At 39.0% G+C, this 20,543-nt stretch overlaps 1 protein-coding gene across 11 annotated transcripts in view; it reads left to right on the top strand.

The window, feature by feature from the left end:
* sema6d (semaphorin 6D) overlaps positions 1-20,543 on the top strand; it is a 357,509-nt gene that overhangs the window by 121,896 nt on the left and 215,070 nt on the right. For 10 of the 11 annotated variants that reach the window (XM_072278177.1, XM_072278174.1, XM_072278176.1 and 7 more), the window contains one exon: positions 17,697-17,742. The exons of the other annotated variant lie outside the window; for it this stretch is intronic. In XM_072278177.1, coding sequence (XP_072134278.1) covers positions 17,697-17,742 — 46 coding nt within the window. Of the gene's footprint in view, positions 1-17,696; positions 17,743-20,543 lie in introns of those variants that run through there. 11 annotated transcript variants of the gene reach the window in all.

Raw genomic sequence — 20,543 nt, 5'->3', positions numbered from 1 at the left:
CTTACCAGAAGTGACTGAATATTTATGTATGTGTAACTGGTCCTGGTTAACTAGTCGTAGTGGTTTCATGTCGGTAATAATGATTAGAATTCTGTATTTTTTATTGAAGGAATTTCTGATGCAGAGTTTGTTTTGCAGCCACTAGCATTGGTGGTGGTCACCTTGAAGTCATATCCTTCTTTCTCCCAGTTATCTCTCACAGTCGGCATAATGCTTTGCAGCAGTTTGCTGTAGCGTTGGTTCGTGATTTGATTTTCATCACTGTCTGTGAGAAGTTTGTATGTCTTCCCTGTGACTATATGTGGTTCCTCCAGCTGCTCCAGTTTCCTCCCACATTCCAAAGATGTAGGGCTATTGAGTTGTGGGCATCTTATGTTGGTGCTGGAAGTGTGGGGGCACTTGCAGGCTGCCCGACACAATCCTCACTAATTTGATTTGCAGCACGTGGTGCATTTCACTGTATGTGTCAATGTACATGTGACAAATAAAGGTAATCTGTAAAGATCTTCAGTCACCAACCTCTTGCCCTGCTTTTTCCTCCTTGCTGATCCCATCCATTTGAACCCAGTATTGCCAAGTCTTCTTGTCCAGCATATTCCCAGCCAAGTGCTTTTTCTACACCAATTGCTGTCCACTATTTTGCACAATCCTCCAAAAAGACCACAGCCTTGTCATTAGGTTTGGAGGCTTTCATGCCTCAGTGACCCAGAGAGCTATGTTGGCTAGAGTCGGGGCTTTAAGCTTTGGCTGTTGGTAGGGTCACCTGTGTGAAGCAGGTGAAAGGGTAGAGGTCAGACTAAGAGTGGTCCACTGTTCCTCCAGGTTCAGGGGTTCAGCTCAGGGCTAAAACCTCTGACTGGTGAAACAAAATTGTTACAGAAACAGCAATGAAGAATCTTTCCACGTCTGAGTGTGATGGTTTTCCTGAGTCTCCACTTGGGACTTCTGTGACTGACAGTAGTGAAAACTGAGAAGAGGCTATTGACGTGATGAAAGTAGCCCTGATCACTGCCAGAGATGGAAGACTTTCATTGCTACTCTGAGCACCATTGCTGTAGCTTGGGCAGTAACCAAGCATTTTGCACAATGGCATAAAGAATGAGCTGTTCACAGAGAGTTATATTCACTTGTGGAAGTTAAGATCACCTTTTTGTTTTGCCATGAGTTTCCACAATGTTGGTATCAGATGCCATCAGGAGCCATTATTGTTCTGTTAAGCAATGCCAAAGTTTATGCTTGATAAGCCTTTATTCTTTGGATGGAAACTGTTTATTTGTCTTTGATAAAATCAAGTGGCTGTTGTAAGGGATTAAAGTAGCAGTGAACTGTTTATCTAAGTTCCCATTCTGAATGGCTTGAGTAATAAAAACCTTTCATAATAACATTGTAAATAAATTGTAGGAACTGCATCATTATATAAATAGAGCATTTTCACTCTGACTTTTTCAGTTAAAGACCTGATTATACCAACTACTTATTTATAGTGTACTACAGTGGGAGCATTAGTTACACAGTTGAATGCCGTGGCTTCACGTACATATACAGGAACGGAGTAAAGTGATGCCGGCATATTACATTCACAGTCCTTTACCAGGTGCTGAGATTTGAAAAGAATAACTGTGATGGTCAGTTGTCAATTGCTGAATGAAATACAGGCTCAGGCAAGCAATAAGGATTGGCTGTCTTAGCACACTGGTTTGTAGTTCTATTGACATGTCCCTATATTTAGTAAATTTTAAAAACCTCTTTATTCAATATTCTCAAAAGATTTGGGTTATGTATGACCTATCCATTGCATCCCCTAAATCTGCTTTTTGGCCACATGAACAAATTGTTATCTATCTTTAAAAGATTTAAATCTCTTCTGTCCCTGACCTTTATTTCTATCCTCTGCTATCGACGATAACAGTGGGTGCCATCTTTGTTTCCAGATTGGGAAGTTCACAGTAGGGATTTGAATACAAATCTGGATTTAGTCTTGCGTGAAAAGAGGCAAAAAGCATGGCCCATTAAAACTAAAGCTCACTGACATTCTCACGCAGGTGTAGAAGATCCCATTGGACTATTTTAAGGACCATAAGAAATAGGAGCATAATTAGGCCATTTGCCCCATCAAGTCTGCTCCACTATTTCATCATAAGTTTTCCTCTTAGTCCCAATCTCCTGCCTTCTCCCCGTATCCCTTCACACCCTGACCAATCAAGAATCTATCAATCTTTGCTTTAAATATACATTAAGATTTGGCTTCCACAGCTGCCTGAGCAAAGAATTTCACAGATACGCCACTCTCTGGGTAAAGAAATTCCTCCTCATCTCCATTCTAGAAGGATGCCCCTCTATTCTGAGGCTGTCTTTTAGTCTTAGACCCTTTCACCATAGGAAACATCCTCTCCACATCCACTTGATCATGGCTTTCACCATTCAGTAGTTTTCAGTGAGGTCACTCCTCATCCTTCTGAATTGTAGTGAATACAGGTACTGCGCTATCAGTGCTCTTCATATGACAAGCCATTCGAGCCTGGAATTATTTGCATGAATCTCCTTTGATCCCTCTCCAGTTTCAGCACATCCTTTCTGAGATAAGGAACCCAAAACAGCTCACAATACTCCAAGTAAGGCCTCAATAGTGCTTTAATTCCATCATCTAAATCATTGATACATAACGTAAAAAGAATCGGTCCCAACACAGACCCCTGTGGAACACCACTTGTCACTGGCAGCCAGTCAGAAAAGGCTTCTTTTATTCCCACTGTTTGCCTCCTGCTAATCAGCCACTACTTTATCCACGGTAGAATCTTTCCTGTAATACCATAGGCTCAAGCTTGCTAAGCATCCTTATGTGTGGTACCTTCTCAAAGGCCTTCTGAAAATCCAAGTACACAGCATCAACCGATTCCCCTTTGTCAATCCTGCTTGTTATTTCTTCAAGGAATTCCAACAGATTTGTCAGGCAAGGTTTTCCCTTGAGGAAACCATGCTGACTACCTCCTCTTTTATCATGTGCCTCCAAGTACACTAAGACCTCATCCTTAATAATCAACTCCAACATCTTCCCAACTAAGGTTAGACTAACTTGTCTATTGTTTCCTTTCTTCTGCCTCTCTCCCTTCTTGAAGAATGGATTGTTTTTTGCAATTTTCCATTCTTCTGCAACCATTCCAGAATCAAGTGATTCTTGAAAGATAATTACTAATGCCTTCCTGACAGCTTCAGCCACCTCTTTCAGAACCCTGGGATGTACACCACCTAGTCCAGGTGAGTTATCTATCTTCAGACCTTTCAGTTCCTCAACCTTCTCTCTAGTAATGGTAACTTCACACACTTCCCTGACAACTGCAATGTGCTTCTTCCTATGGCTTCCACAGTGAAGACAGATGCAAAATACTTATTTAGTTCATTTGTCATTACTACCTCTCCAGCATCGTTTTCCACTCTCATCTCTCTTTTACACTTTATTTATCTTTTTGTATTTTCTCTAATATTCTTGTCTTGCTTATTTTCATATTCCATCTTTACCATCTTAATGGCTTTTTAAGTTGCCTTCTATTCGTTTTTGAAAGCTTTCCAATCCTCTAACTTCCTACTAATTGTTCTCTGCTGTCTCTTTGACTTTTATGATGTCTTTGACTTCTCTCATTAGCCATGGTTGTGTCATCTTGCCTTTACAGTACAGATCACTTAAATCAGATCATTAAATTGGATTATTAGTTTATTACAGTTTGTGGTATGCAGATCCTAAAGGAGACCTCACTATCAGAACTGGATAATAAAAGAAATTGTGGAACAACAGACAAACAATTTCAGATGTATCTATTAATTTAATTTCAAATGTTGGATTAGGCTGCCTATTTTCAGTAGATATTAGTTGATAGACTCTTAAATTTGATTCAGTAATTTCAACAATGTGACAGTATGGCAGCATTGCTGCCTCACAATTCCTGATGCCTGTGTTTAATCCCCACCTCACGAGCTGTCTAGACGGGGTTTGGGTATTCTCTCCTGGAATGGACAGGATCCCTCCTGGTATTTCCCACATCACAAAGTCTCACAGGTTAATTGGCTACTGTAAGGTATCCCTTGGTGTAGGTTAATTGCAAAAAGAATCAGAAATGAATTGAATGGCCTGTGAGGGGAAATAAGTTGCAGGGCTATAGGAAAATGAGGAGGAATGGGCCTGATAGGATGGCTTCCCTGGGAGTCAGCATGGACATAATAGGTCAAATGGCCTCCTCCTTGCCTCACTATAAGTACAATTAAACAATGCAAATTTGTAAACCAACTCACTGTAAACTAATTATCTAAATAACATGTTTCATAATGAATAAGAAGCTGGTCGTCTTCCATCTCTCACGCTGGCCTGTCTGCCTGCCAGAGGTGGAATCCTCCATCTGTTGGCCTAACAATGAACCAATAAGATTTTTCCCAGCAGATTGTTCTTTCAGTCCAGTCTCAACCATCTGCTTAGAAATATAATGTTGTAATTTCATTCTACCAGATCACAGGAAATGTTTGCTAATTTAATATTTGCAAAGGACAGTGCTGAAGGTATCCTTGTTGGAGGTTATGAAGCAAGCCAGTAATGTAACACGATGGAGCAGGCTTGAGCAGAACTGTATTTCTGTTCACAGTTTAATTTCCTCCCGGGTTCACACATACTATTCCCAAGTCTCTGGATAACCTTCCTTTTAAAAGGAAAGCCAGATTTGAATCATATATAGTTAATTCATTTCATGCCTTTGGGGCATCCCCACACACGTCCTTCTCTGAAAATTGCCACAAGGAGGTGCAGATGTATAACACATTCATTACACGTTTACGTTTGTTCTACTTTATTCAATCCAGTTTATCAGGGTAGCCAAAAATAGTGATTACTTCCAGGAAAAGGTTGTAGAATGGCAGAAATGTAGCTAAGTTCATCAATTGGATTGTGTGTGTGTGTGTGTGTGTGTGTGTGTAATTAAATATTACTCAGTCTCATGAACAATCAGCAATGTTTCACCAAACTAGAGCTGAATATATGGTGGTCACTCAGTATTTACAAAATTTACGAAATCAGAGGATCACTTGACCAACACTTATTGTATGTGTCTTGTTTAAAGCAAGAATATTTGTAAGTTACACTTTATAACTATTGGGATAGTTGTTACTAATAATTTGTTTTTTAACCCAGCTGAACTTTAAATTGAAAGGGCAAATGTCGAAATTAGTTTATGATATATTGCCCAATGAATTCTCATTTATTAAAAATCCTTTTAACAATATTTACTTACTAGAACATTGGGATTATTGTTACCAGAGTCTGTGTAACACAGTGGGCCTTCTGATCCTGATCCCTGAATGCCCACCACAGATAATACCCCTGTCAGCACGTGTGTAGTGCAATGACTTTGTAAAGTATGGGGAAATCTTACTTCCTGCAAATGTAATATTGCCTTCAGTTGACCCTCTTAAATCTGACCAGGGGAAATGGTTAACTGCACTTTGTACTGTCTAGGTATTCTGCTGTTTGCACTTCAGTGAAATGAACCCGATGGGGCTGAAATAGTTACAAAACAAATCCTCACTTTGACCTTCGTTTAAACTTAGTTCAGGTTTCCTCATTGAAGGTATGACTTCACTCACTTCGACTCTGAACTGAATCCACAACCTGTGGACTCACTTTCAAGGATACTGCAACTCGTGTTCTTAGTATTAGTTATTTACTTATTTTTTAGTTGCACAGTTTGTCTTTTGTGCATTGGTTATTTGTCAGTCTTTGTATGTACTTCTAATTCATTCATTCTATTGTATTTCTTTGTTTTACTGTAAATGCCTGCAAGAAAAAGAATCTCACAGTAGAATATGGTTACATGTACATGCTTGAATAATACATTTACTTTGAACTTTGAAATATTTATTTTAATCTGTTAACCTTTTAACTAGAGACTGTATTACTTTGAGCAAGCAATTCTTCAATTTCTTTATTTCTGTTACATCTTTCGCTGTTTCGTGGAGCCTGTTATGTAGGCTAATTGAACAAAGCCTACACAGTTAATCAATAGACATAATTTGACTGTGGCTATTGGAGAACACCTTGTTCTTCAGCTGGTAGCGTAGAATATTCATTCCCCACCTAGAGAAGGAGATGGTTCCTTCACCAAAGGATGACAGTTCTAGGGATACAGCATTCCTTGGTGCTGAGGGAATGTTAGCATTAAATATTTGCTTCTTTAGTTGAAACTATACAGCAGCATGAATTCAGTTCATCGTAGTCATATGTTCAATGCAAGAAAATCTAACTGGAATGTTGTCCTGACCTGATTTTCTTCTATTTGCTGTACCCAATTTTTCTAATATGCCAAGCACTGAATCTAACGGAAATGCACCAAGCCTTTTTGAAATGTCCAGTTTGGTTCTTTGCTGGAAACTGAAGACCATTTTAGTCTTGAATTACAGCTATTGAACGTTTTAAGTGATTGGGAAAACTGAGATGATGGATTTAGTCGGTCACCCTCAACTGTTGTTGACTTGCTTAAACAAAAAGACCCTGTGCTACAAAATCAGGGTACTCATCCCTGTTTTGTTTTTCCCCTTCACTTGTATAGCTACCTAGAAATTTGGAATCAGTCAGTAGTATTAAAGAAGTGATCAAACCATTGTCCTTTGCTTCCAAAATGCTGCCCTTTGTAATCAGTGTAACCAATTTTCAGAACCATGTACTGCTACATTATGCATTTTTCAAAGGAGCTGGGATGAATTTGCATCCTGTGATCTTTTACATTTTCTTCAAAATTTAAATGTTATGAAGTAAGTTGGTTATCTGATGCGTTTTTCCTTTCAGCATCAAGCAAACACAAATCTGGTCATTAGAGTACATTAATGCAAATGTAATGACATTTAAAGTATCTAGTTAGAAATATTTCCATGTCTATACAGAGCCTCAGAGATAAATATGAGCCTGTAGATGCAGTTATACTCTCCCAGTCGATGATACAGAAGGGTTTTTGGTTAAGCACTTTTTCTGAAATATGTCAGAACACTGGGAGCAAAGATGGTGCCGGAGAGCAACTTCTCCCAGCCCATCTGCTTTGGGGTTCTTACGATTTTTCTGTCATTGATTCTTTGGGGTTGCTCTTCTGTTTTGTGGACGTCTGTGGAGAGCAGGAATTTCAGGTTGATATTAAATGGAACCATTGAATAAGTTGGGAATAAAATACAAAATAAACTGCTAGAAATACTTAGAAAGGAGAGAGGAAGCAACTAAAGCTTGAAAGGAGTTCTAGTACTCAATACGTTGAGGGTGGAGAGGGGTGGCATGGTAACATGGTGGTTCGTGCTATGCTGTTACAGCTCTAGCGAGTTGGGTTCGGTTTCTGCCGCTGCCTTTAAGGAGTTTGTACATTCTCCCTTGATCTTGTGGGTTTCCTCCAAGTGTTGTTTTCCTCCCACATTCCAAAGACATACAGGTTAGTAGGTTAATGGGTCTAATTGGGTGGTGCCGCCTTGTTGTGCTGGAAAGGCCATGCTGTGCTTTAAATAAATAAGTAAAGAAATAAACAATAAAACTGCTGCATCTCCACAGAATTTGCTACACCTGCCCTGAAAAACCTTTATTTGTTTCAGATTTCCATCGCTTGCTGAATTTCACCGTAACGTCGGAGTTGGACCCTGACCTAACAATTAAGTGCACTGAAGTTAAGCAGTTGTGGAGCTCCTCCCACACCACATTCTTCTTGGCTTCTTTCCAGGTCGTTCCAGAATGTACCCAAGCAGTCTGTTGAACAAATATCCTGAGAAAACAGATGCTCTTTCTCAGCTTGAAATCATCTGACAAAAAACGAAATACTGCCACTGCTGGATATCTACAGAAAAATGACGGAAATTTTCAGCAGGCTCAGTAGCATCTGTGGAGAGAAAAGCAGAATTAATGTGTTGGGCTGATGATCTTTCATCAAGTGGGTTTGTAATTGAACTCCACTTTCCCAACTCTAGTTTGGAGGTCAGATCCTAAATCATCCGCACTGCTCGGAAGACTGATAACCTCCATCTGTTTGTCAAAGTCAAAGCAAATTATCAATGTGCGTATATGTCACCATATACTACCCTGAGATTCATTTTAATGCATGCGTTCACAGAAAAATAAATAATAATTGTTCCTCAATCTGGTGGTGTGGGACTTGAGGCTCCTGCTCCTCTTAACCAATGGTGGTAGCAAGAGCATGGCCTGGATGGTGGGGGTTATTGTTGATGGATGTTGCCTTCCTGTGGCAGTGCTCCTTGTAAGTATGTTCAATGGTGGGGAGGGATCTTCTTGTAACGGGCTGGGCCATATCAGCCACTCTCTATAGACTTTTCTGTTCCTGGGCTTTGGTGTTTCACCCGAAGCACTGGTGATCTTAATGCCGCCCAGTCATTAAAACTATTTAAGAATATACTTTTCTTATCTACATTTGCCAAAATCGTTCCACGGTTGATGCAACAATATTTTCAATTTTTGTTTTCTTAGCATGTTGCCTCTTTAAGAAGCAAATTGATATGACAGTGGCCCTTTAATATACTTCCAGCTTGTCATCATGTGTTTTGGGCACATGGGCCAATAATCTTTTTTACACTGCTCACTTGAAAATCAAAGTGTTGTACAATTGACCAGAACTTGAAGAATGCCTTTTTATTATATGATGGGATTTGCTATTATTGAAAGGGAATAACACATTTGGTGTAAAAGTAAGTATATTTGTTTTTGCTGGTTGGAAATGAAGGGTGAATTATACCAGCATAATACATGCTTCCCAATTATGGAAAAGTCAGCAATGACGATGCTCAAGGCTATACTCTACAACCTTAGCCAGATGCTGCTTCCCTTCTCCCTTGCACTCCCTTTGTTTACAAAATAGACCACAGCTGAAGCTTGTTAACGTTTCCCTATAAAATCTCATGTGAGTAACAACAGCTAACTAAATGCAGACTTCCTCAGAGAAAGCCAGAAGGAAACTACAAAAAAAAACACCTTTAAGATTTGTTGTTTACCTTTTAGATTTAGCTGTTCCCGATTTAAAGCCAACACCTTTACCTAGGAAGTCTTGTAGGATGAATGCTCAGTCAGACAATTTTTTTGCAGTTTTCCATTATAGTATAATATTAATTTGAAGGCTCTACCTCAATTCTTTCAGCTTCATATCCAAGCAGTGTACTATGCCATTCACAATTTAAACTTGATGGCCTTGAATGACGTTGACATACCTGTGCAGCAACATTGGTGAAGGATGTAAAGAAGACATATAGATGACTTACTTCAATGGGTTGGTGTGTATATGGATCAAGCTGCCAGAACTGGTAGAGATAGGTACAATTAGAATCTTTAAAAGACAATTGGATAGATGCGTGGATAGGAAAGGTTTAGAGCAGTGGTCCACAGGCCCTTTGTTTAATAATCTTGGTCCATAGCATTAAAAAAGTTGGGAAGCCCTGGTTTAGAGGGATGTGGCCAAACACAGGCATATGGGACTAGCTCAGTTAAGCAATTTGGTCAGCATAGACAAGTTGGGCCGAAGGGCCTGGTTTCCATTCTATTAGGCTCTAAAACTCTACAACCGGATTGGTTTAAAAACTGCATTAAAGAGAACAGGACGGTGTGATACATAATGACATTTTTGCAAATGGATCCTGCACGTCCTGCTGTCTTCAAATATTTCAGACTGCTGACTTGGGCCGGGGCAAATTACGTTCAAAGCAAAACAGCCTGTGCTCCATTTCATCTAATTTTCAGTTCAGAATTGTCCTGGAGGTTCCACTCCTCAAGTGAGTCTGAATGGGTAGATGAGGTTGAAGATTTTGCCATGGTAGTGCCATGTCTCAGCTGTGAAATAAACATGCTTCGTGCAGGATTTTGTTCGGGGCAGTTGTTTTGCCACTTTACCATTTACATATCTCCTCTTCAGTTAACATAAGACTGTTGGGTTTAAGCCCCTGTTGTCTCAGGTGCTAACCAATTAGCCTCAGAAGTAAAACACTAACCAACTGTGGTCTGTGTAATGTTTTTGCACATACACTAATATTTCGGTTCATATTTTTAAAAGAACTTATAAAATGAAATTGGCACACTTAATGTGGGAAATATCTCCCTGCTTTATGTCACATCAGCAAATTAATAGTTACAATTAATGAGAATGGGAAACACCACCTTCCCCAAGCTCATTTGCACGCAGGAAGAATTCACTCTTGAAAATTTTAAATTTGAAATTTTGTCAACATACTGAAATGAAAAACCCCATGGTTTCTGGCTCGGCTCCATTTACAAACTAACCTTCTATGCAGTTTTGACAAGGATTCAGCGGGAGACTGCCTTACTTTAAACTCCGGCGTGTGGTTGGAGAATAAAACAGAAAAGAAACAAGTGCCATATGCAAGTTAATTACTATTCTGCACATAGCTTCTGAGATTTAGACTTCCCCATTAACCATTCCAAAATTTATTATTATCCATTTGAGGATCTGAAACCTTTTTTTCTCCAATTTAGCATCTTATAACCATTTCCCTCTTCTCTAAACTTTCTCTTTAAATAACAGTTACTGTACTACATTTGAGAATGTGCTTCTAATTTTGGGGCAGAGGACAACCTGTGTTCTGCAAGTCATCCTACAAATCCTGGAGATTGTGATACCATTCCTGAATGTCCAAAGTGTTCTGCTGTCCAGCACTTTAACTGTCGATAAAATTATCCCAAATACCAATGGCTTTCGATTTGTTTTGCATTAGTTGCAGTTAGCAAACAAACTTAGCTGATGTTCTAGGGTGGGTGAAGTGTGAATATTTTTGAGTGGTTTTGTGCTTTAAACAAATCTCAAGTTTGAAGAATGCAGGACTGTAAATTCTCTACTAATCTCAAAAATCGTACTGGCAAGGTAGCGCAGGATGGAGGGAATCCTGCAGTTTCAGAGGTACCGTTCTTCAGATGTAACAAAAACATTCCAAAAGCATCTTGCCTATAACAAAATAACCCAAGGCATTTCACAGACCCTCTTCAAGTTTTGATACTAAGCCCCATAAGAAATTTTGCAAATGTTGAGTTTATTTTGGCGCTCACAAGAATGACTTTAAAGAAAGAATTTGTAGGGAAGGAGTCCCAGAGCTGAGGCCTTAGCAGCTAATTAAATCTAAGGGTGATCAGGATACTAGAATCAGACAATGTTGATATTTTTGAGGGTCATGAGGCTGTAGAAAAGTGCAGAGAAAAGAGGCAGTAAGACTTTGGGTGGGTGGGGGGTTGGAATCTAAAAGTAAGTGTATAAACTTTAAAGTTGTGATGTTCTCAACTAGCACAGAGTTGTTGGGAGACCAGAATGTGATGCAAATTAGGGCATGGGCAGTAATATTTAGAATAAACCAGACTGGCTGAAAGCATGCTGGAAATGTGAAGACCAGTGGTATAAATAGCATAAGCATGGTGCTTTCAGCAGAGGACAACCTAAGGCAGGGTGAAATTGAGCACTATTAGTGGTGAAAGTAAACAGTCTTTGTTGTGACATGGATACGAGTTCCAACTATCATCTTGCTTTCAGTTGTGGCATCAAAGTTAAGAAGAGTCTGGTTCAGTTTCAGCTTCAGGCTGCTTCCAGGGAAGAGAATAGAACCAGTGCCTAAGGCAAAATAATAATAGCTTTGAAAATCCCAGAAAGTAGTTGGAGGGAATATCCGATCTGCCTTACAATTGGCAAACAATAACGCAAAAGGTTCTGCCGATGCTGGAAATCCAGAGGAACTAACACAAAATGCTGAAGGAACTCAGCAGGTCAGGCACCGCCTATTGGAGAGGAGTGAACAGTCGGCGTTTTGGACCTAAACTCTTCATGAAGATTTCCAGCTACTCCTTCCACTCCCACTACTACTACTACTACTGTACTCTGGCTTCTTCCCCCTTCCTTTCCAGTCTTGATGAAGTGTCTCGCCATAGATGCTGCCTGACCTGCTGAGTTCCCCTGGCATTTTACGCTAAAAGCAGCCAATCTCTCTTGTGTGTGGGAGGGTGGGAATCTCATTGTTCTCTTCAAAAAAGAATAACACGGTTCTCCCGGTGTTCTGACTAACATTTATCCATAACCAACACAAAAGAAACAATTGCTTTCATTGCTTTGTCTGAAATATAGTGAGATAGATGTGAAACACTTTGGAACATTCTGATGGCAGGAACATTTTCTTCTTTTACACAGAGATTCTCATTGTACACTGTGGCAAGTTATAAGTACAAACGAGAGGCAGTGCAATCCAGGTGCTGATCACATATCTCCAGTTAAAATAGCTTGCTTTTTAGATCCCGCCATGAACCTAGAAAGATGAGGCAGATGGTAAATAAGGTTTCTTGGTACAAGAACATTATAATGATGCTTTAAAATGCACTATTATGAGAATAACACAGATCCTTGATTGCTTAATCCATTTGAGGTGTCTGCTTACATTTGTAATAATCGGTCTGGGTTCTCCATTGATTATGATTATATATGTGGGTTGCCTTAGGGGTGTAAATTTAGAGCAGAAAGACGTAACCAAAACTTCTGACCTTTCATTTTACTTTCTGCAGCCGTAATAACAGAAAGTTAAGACTGAACTGTATCTATTCCAAGTGGGTTTCAGTAACAGCATAAGGAGAACAGATCCCACTGCAGTAATCTGGAGGAACAGCTGATATCTTTTATCCCTTAGAAATTTAAAGAAGCCCCTGAGGTAACTTCTATAACATAAAGTCTGCAAGATTGAATCGACATACAGCATTTAAAACATTTTGCATTTAATTGTTAATCTTAGAGCTGTTGCTTTGAGGTTTGAAGGTTCTTTAGAAATAAAGGGAAAAAAAAGACTTGAAGAATTAAGGCTAAAGTTTGGATTCCTATTAACTTTTTTTTTAGGTCTTTGATTAATTCAAAATGTTTAAAACATACATGCTGTAGGTTTGGAGTTTTAGCTTTATATAACACTTCACTGTTTCAGAATTAACTTCGATTTGATAATGAACTCTGGACAGGGCTGCCTGGGGGGGAAGATATCAATGCTTTAATCCATCTGTTGTAGCAGACAGTAACTGAATTAACATTAGATTCTGTAATTTCAATGAACTATGAACTGGTGCACATACAGCTGAAAGCTACTAAGGAATAAATATCAATTAGAAAAGCCTGAAGGATTGCACAGTAATGTATGAACAAGTTTTGTGATACTAATGATTCAATAGCAATGAGTTGCAGTCACTAGTGGTTTTGTTTACATTTATGTTTACCACTAGTGGTATTTTGAATGGAACCTTGTAATCATTTCTAATTTGTACGGCTCCCTGTTTTCTGATTGAAAAAAACATCAACTGTCCTGTTCTGATATCCAACAGGTAAAAAGTTGGCTGGGTATTTTAAAAGAAAAGCCAAGTATCTGCGTTTGTATGGTGCTTTTACACATCCTGAGTGCACCATGGTACCTGACAATGGGGGAGATCTGAGAACGGTGCCCCCCCGCCGCCCCCCTTGTGAAGCACCTTCAATTACTCCAAAAGACTGAGGTTTGGTAAAATTACTGAAAGGCTTTTATTCGCTGTACAATACGACCTCCACAGTGAGTGTCTGCCCCCGGACTGAGGGGGAGGGGCAAGGCGAAACCTTTATACAGGACTCTGTGGGAGGAGCCACAGGGGTAGTCAGCAGAGGGGTGTGTCTAGACAGGCAACCGAGTTACAACATATATATATATACATGGTTTACCACACCTTGGGAACTCAGTGTTTTGTATATGATAATAACAGTATTTTAATATGAAATTTTAAATAGTTTTGTAAATCCCTGATCACTATGCATTTTTGTGTGATTTTTTTTTTGAAAAGAACCTGATAAACAATGAATTACTTCTGAAGGATTGGATGTAGATGTAAACTTCCGATCTCAAATGGGTTGAGATATTTTGCAAGCTATAAAGTATGGTATGAATCACTACATTCTGGGGGCTGTTGCAAAATTTTCTGAGCTTTAAAGCTACTTTGGTTCATTAAAGAGTTGTTGGCTTGCAGCCAGTTGGTAATAGCAGCAGTTTTACTAATTAACATAGGGTCATGGCATGGGATTGCAATATTAGATGCATGTATTACCTCCTTGCTGAGAGAAAGCAGCATTAGTGCTGAAATTTAAACTGTGAACTGAGAGTACTGGATTAATGCTCACTTGCCAACATCAGATTCTGTTATTTCAATAAACTATCAACCTGTGTGTAGTTGAAAATGCTAAGCTAGTAAAGGAGGTTTGATAAGTCTGAGACCATGGCCAGAAAGTATATGTGGCCAAGGGGAAAAAAAAAGTTTTGGACAGCTTCCAATAGCTGCATTTAAAATCAAAGTGCTCTGTTCGCCATTTAAATGAACGGGAAATGGAGCATTGCAAGTTTTGGACTTTGAGCCAGATTTATGGCCTAGCAGCCACAGAATCATTATTAATACAGGGGGTTGAGGAGTCCGATTACAAGGCTTTTCAATATAACGTCTTGGGTATTTCAATACTTGTTTCTGCTTGAAAGGTAAACTTCTGCTTAACTGGACTTGTTGTATCTGAGTGTTACTAAACGTACAGTTGAAGATCTGTAAATGAAAGACATTTTCAATTACATTTTTTTCTCCACTCTGCGATCCGTGGTTTACTGCCTCCTCCTCCTGAGGATAGAAATAGATTTTGGATGCAACCATAAACACAGTATTTGTGTGTGGCCACTGTTGGTGTGAGATATTGATCATATTGTGGGGACTCACTCTTGTACTCAATTCTGCCCTGCCAGTGTCCATTTATATTCATTTCCCAGCAGGTTTCAGAGGAGTGACAATGATACAGAAGTCAAGGTTCAGTTCACCTTCTTATAGATCTAAATTCTGATTTCTTCCCAGAAATTGAGTTAGTTAATTTCATTTGAACAATAAAAGCCGAAGGACTTTGCAAAATGGCACTCACTCTGAGGGAGCAGCACATTTATTTTATGCCTGGTTATTGCCAGTAGGAAGGTGCATCTTCCTATAGAAAGTGTAGTTGCAAAAGATGAATCTCTCATTCGCACCTCCACTTCCTTTAGTTCTCATAGCAACACTCTTAATATAGAGTTTACGTCTCAGCCATTATATGATACAGAACATTGCAGCACAGTACAGGCCCTCTTAACCTGTTCTAAGGTCATTCCTACCATTCCCTCCTGCATAAACCTCAATTTTTCAGTCATCCATATGCTTATCTAAGAGTTTCTTAAATGCCCCTAATGTATCTGCCTCTACCACCACTCACCTGCCAATGGACCACTTGCAGTCAAAAAAAGTAATGTCTAATGCATTGCAATTCTTTAACAGGTGTTATTTTTTCACTGAAAGCTTTAAGAAATGACTAAACTGCTGTCATTTTCAAAATTTTCTCATCAATATCTAAGGAATTTCAAAACACCTAGCAGATGGCAATTACTCCACCAACTGAATTCTGACTTCAGGCACAGAAACCACTATGCATAGCCATGCTGCGTTCCTCATGCAATATTTTAACAGTTTTTGGTCCACTTTCCAGGAATATTAAACATTAAAAAGTGTGTTCCAGTGTACTGGGTGCTATTAAAATTGCATCTGCACTTTGCACAGGAATTAATCTTCACTTAATGTGAATTCCTTTTTTTCTTATAAGCAGTATAAGTTCTTATAACACACCCTGCCATGAAAACAACTGGGGGTCAAGTAAGAAACTTCCTTAAAATTTGTATGACCACTTATAAAACATGGAGCATCACCATATAGTAGCAGGCTCGTTGGCTGTCCATGTCTGCACCAACCATGCCTATCTAGCTAATTAATTTAGCTGCATGCGGTCCATTCACCTTGCCTGTTTAGATGTCTGTCTAATTTCCTCTTAAACATTGCTGTTATATCTGCTTCTCTCACGTTCCAGGTACATTTCCCTCCTTTAAAAATTTTCCACTTTTCAGATTAAGCTTATGCCCTGTGGTTATCTTTCCACACTGAGAAAAGCACTGCCAATCTACTCTATCTATGCATCTCATATAAACTTCAAGAAGGTTTTCCCTCAGTGTCTGACGCTCCAGAGAAAACAGTCCAAGTTTGTCCCACCTCTCCTTATAGCTAATAGGCTCCATTCTAAGTAAAACCCTGATGGAACTCTTTTGCACCCTCTCCAAAGCTTCCACATCCTTCATAAAGTGTATAGTAACTAGAATTTAATAGTCCAGATGTGGCAGAACCAAAGTTTATACAACTAAAAAAGTGACTTGCCATCTTTTGTACTCAGTTCCCTGACTAATGAAGGCAAGCAGGCCAATTGCCACCTTGACCAAACTGTCCATTTGGTGTTGTCACCCTCAAGGAGCTATGGGAGTTGTACATTGTTGCAGATACTTGATTCCTGATTTTAACTTGCAAACTTATCTTTGTTTCAAACAAAAATGGAAAGCAAACTGAAAGGGGAAAAAAAAGGAAAGCAAGATAGAAAAAAATGCAGAAGAGACATAATGCATTAAAAAGGCTAAAGAGAAAAAGATTAAGATGCTCACCATTGTAAACTGTGTTCTAGCTCAAGCAGTGATGGAAGGCATTTGGAAAGGGACCAAAGTAGGAAATGAATTTTCTTCGGTCTTCTATTGAAATGAAATGGAGAGGTAAAAGCAACTTTTGCTGCTTTACTGCCGGTTTCTGTTTCATTTGTGGAAATGTTGAGGCAGATCAACAACTGAATTGACCGAAGAAAATATCTCATGTTATTCCCTAAATGAGGTGTAACTTACTCTTTCAAAACTAGTTCACTGTTTTCTTATTGGATTGTAAATGGGAAAAGATTTTAGCTTCAAGTAGCTGTTAGATGAGAGTGTCACTCTAAGGTACGTCCGACTACCCAGAATGTCATGCATCTGGGCTGTCCAACTGACTGTGGATCAGGAATGGGGATGATGATGCTCAGGTGTTTCCAACATTGTCATGCATTTTTGAATTATTTTCTTCCTCCTGCATTAAATGCAGCTATTACTCTGGTACATCCCATTAACTAATACACTGCTCGATTCTTCTCAGTGAGCCAGATAACACTGGAGTCCTGGCTTGGGCTTCCACATGGGTATCTCTGGCTTAAACCTTCTTTGACTTCAGGCTGCTGTTTACATTGTAAAAAAACACTCCTATATTCCATTCCTTGCATTCTATAGGTTGGAAAGCGATCTGATCAACTCTATGGGATGAGTAGACTCACTGTATTGTTCTACTTTAATAATCTACACCCAGTCCCTCGGGTTTGTCCTCCATGTAATGCATGTTTCCTTATTCTGTTTGTAAAATTATCTCTTAAGGTGTAAGAAATGATTTATAACATCAGCATTCCTCGATTGTCTAGTGCACAAGATTCTCCTTGAGTTGCTTTTTTGACTCTGTTCTCAATCTTGACTTTTCCCTTTAGGTAGTAGAGAACTTGTATTCATCTAACATTTTTATGACCTACAGATGTGCCATTGTGGTTGCAGCAACCTCAATTGTTTTGTGTACAGCAAGCTCCCATAAACAGCAATAAAATAATGGTAAAATAATTCATAGCATCTCCTGAAAACACATCGTTTCTTCCTTATCACATTGCTATTTTTCTGACCTTCAAAAGAAAATGGATTTCCCCTCTGAGAAAAGTGGGAATTACTTGACCTCACTTTTCATCATTTCTTCTTTTCATTTGCAGATGAGGTGGTCCCCGGAGATCATTTTGCCAGGACGTAAGCAGCCAGGTAAGAAAGCGATGTGCTTGGATCTGGGGGAAGGTAAAACCACACCAAGACAAGTAGTAGAACCTTCAAAATGGTTCATTTTTCTTGGTGTTTGAACATATTAGTTTAATAAGGCAACCAGTATTGTCTGAGTTATGTTATTTAAGACTTTACTGTACTTCCAAGGTATGTTATGAATGGTACAACTGGTCATGAATCATTAAAGACATTGTACGTTACATTATTTTCCTGCCTGTCAATCATAACAGGACAGCCTCCTCTTAGTCCATTCTCTAGTACCTATAAACCAATATAATGTATTCAATGGTGGAGTTGTTGGTAACTAGCCTGATGTCACCATTTGGATTAGTTTCAGTGCAGAGAGTGTGGGGATGCCCAGCAGGATTAAAGTCAAAGCAGTTGAAAGCACAGATGAACTTCTTTTGACCTAATAACCATCCTGGAGAAGAGGGTGGTTCGACCAGGTAACTTTTCCCAAAAAATAACCTCAGTACTCAACTAGACATTGCACAAGATTAGTTAAAGCCCAGTGTGTTGGATGGTTTAAAGTGCTCCATCTGCTGTGTTGGCCTTTAGACTGATTTGCGGTGGAGACCAAGTTATTGGGTAGATTTAAAAATGGAGGTTGATAAGTTCTTGAGCAGTAAAGGTGTCAAAAATAACGGGGAGAAAGCAATAGGACAGGATTGAGAGAAGATAATAAATCAGCCATGAGTGCGTCATAGAGTAGACTCAATAGGCCAAATGGTCTAATTCTGTCTCTGTCAGTGGTCTTATGGCTAAAATTTTGAGGATCAGAGAAAAGTTAAGGTGAGCTATTGCACTTCTTAAAATAACATATACTAGCGGAAATAACTATTAGTTTAATATTAACAAAAATCATGGGAAATAACCTCAGATTTATTATATACTTTATTAATACTAATCAGAGAGGCACACTACTATAGTGCTAATATTGCAACTTAGCAAGTTTTGGTTTGCAAGTATAAATAGATGCTGCCTGTTTAAAATTCATTTGGAGAACATACTAAGTAAACAAAATAATAAATTTAATAAGACAATGGAATGATCTCTCCTATTTTTGGCTTGCTAGCACCAAATAAGGCCCCAGTAAAATCAAAACAAAATGTGTATATAAAAAACATTTGAAACAACACTCAGGTTGGTTATGCCCAGAAGTAGTGCCAAAACATGACTTCCCTCAATTTAGTGCAGCAACAACAAACAGGCTTCAACCCTCCAACTCAATGACAATCTGAGTGCAGCAAACACCCTGTGCCTGGCAGAGAGGAAAGAGGCTGTAGAGAAATCTTTCAGATTCACACACACACACATCCCAGCCAACAAGATATCTGCCAGGTGGGAGATCCTATATAGAGCGATACCTACAAGGGCTATTGGTAAAAGATCTTGACAGGAGGTACCTATTGTTGTCTCCTCTAGGATAGGTCAAGTTGAGCTGCACAAAAAAGGAAAGACTGCTATGTAGATGCATTTGCACATTTTGCATGCATATGCATGAATGTGTGTGCACATGCACAAACGTAATCATACAAGCCTTCCACGTACTGCACCATCTCCCATGCCAAATGTCCTTCACCAAAGCAGAATTGATAGTGATAGTTCATTACAGTGCCAGTGTAGAGAAGAAATTTACCGCAAGGTCACTGGAGCTGTTGGTGATAGAAAGAGTTGGAATGATGGGAACACAGAAGACACAGGTGTAAGCAGGTGGCTTAGTGTCTAGAATTATTACGTGCACTGCTTTAAAGAGTAGTAATGAAATAAACTGTTAGGTCAAAAGATACTCTCTCTGTGGACGAAAGATCATACTTTCTTCTTCAGAATGGAGTTTGGCAAGTTCATGCAGATTGTGGAAACACTGTATGAATCGTCTCCTTTGAAATATCTACACTATCTGTTGAAGCTTGCTGAGGCAAAAATGTATCCACCAAGAGTGTGTTTGCAAATTTCTTAAGCAAATCTCCTATGTCACTTTCTATGTTAAAACAACTTCGTCATCTTCAAAGTCTTTTCTTACTTATTTTGTACAGTATCTTGGCCTCCCACGTTTTGATTCTGAGGTAAGGAAAAAGGTACTATTTACTCTGTCTCGATCCCTCATAATTTTATAGAGCTCACTTGTTTTTTAAACCTCATTCTCCAATCTTCCAACAATGTCAGTTTATCCAATTTTTCCCTCTGACTGAAATCTTCTTGTGCAAACAACATTCACATAAATCTCCTCTTCACTTTTTCCAGTGTGATCACATCTTTCCTGTAATGTGACCTGAACTGAGAGCAAGTCTAACAACCATTCCATACAATTGTTGCACACCTTTCTGGTTCTTGTATTCCTTCACTAGGAGAGAGAAAGCATATTCTTATCTTCTTGAATGGCTACCTCTTAAGGATCTATGGACATGCATTCCAATGCCTGCCTATTCCTAAGAATCTAAATCATTAATAACTACATCAAGAAGCAAGGGACCGAATAATGAACACTGTGAAACTTCACTGGTAGCAATTTTCCAGTTGCAAAAAACATCTGTCAGTCATAACCCTCAGCTTTCTTGCACTGAATCATTTTGGATCCAATTATATCCTCTCCCTGGGATCTCATGGGCTGTACTTTTTTGACCAGCCAAACATGTGGGACCTTGTCTAAAACCTTGCTAAAGTGTATGTTCTTTGAACTTAGAAGTTTGTAGTTTGCAATTGACATATCTACTATTCTTGTTGGCTCCTCAAAACAAGTTCAATCACATTAGTCAGTCACGATAAATCTTAACAACTTAATG

Source organism: Mobula birostris, chromosome 14, assembly GCF_030028105.1.
Source record: "Mobula birostris isolate sMobBir1 chromosome 14, sMobBir1.hap1, whole genome shotgun sequence".
Lineage (NCBI taxonomy): Eukaryota > Metazoa > Chordata > Chondrichthyes > Myliobatiformes > Myliobatidae > Mobula > Mobula birostris.
This window is presented reverse-complemented; position numbering and strand designations above follow the sequence as displayed.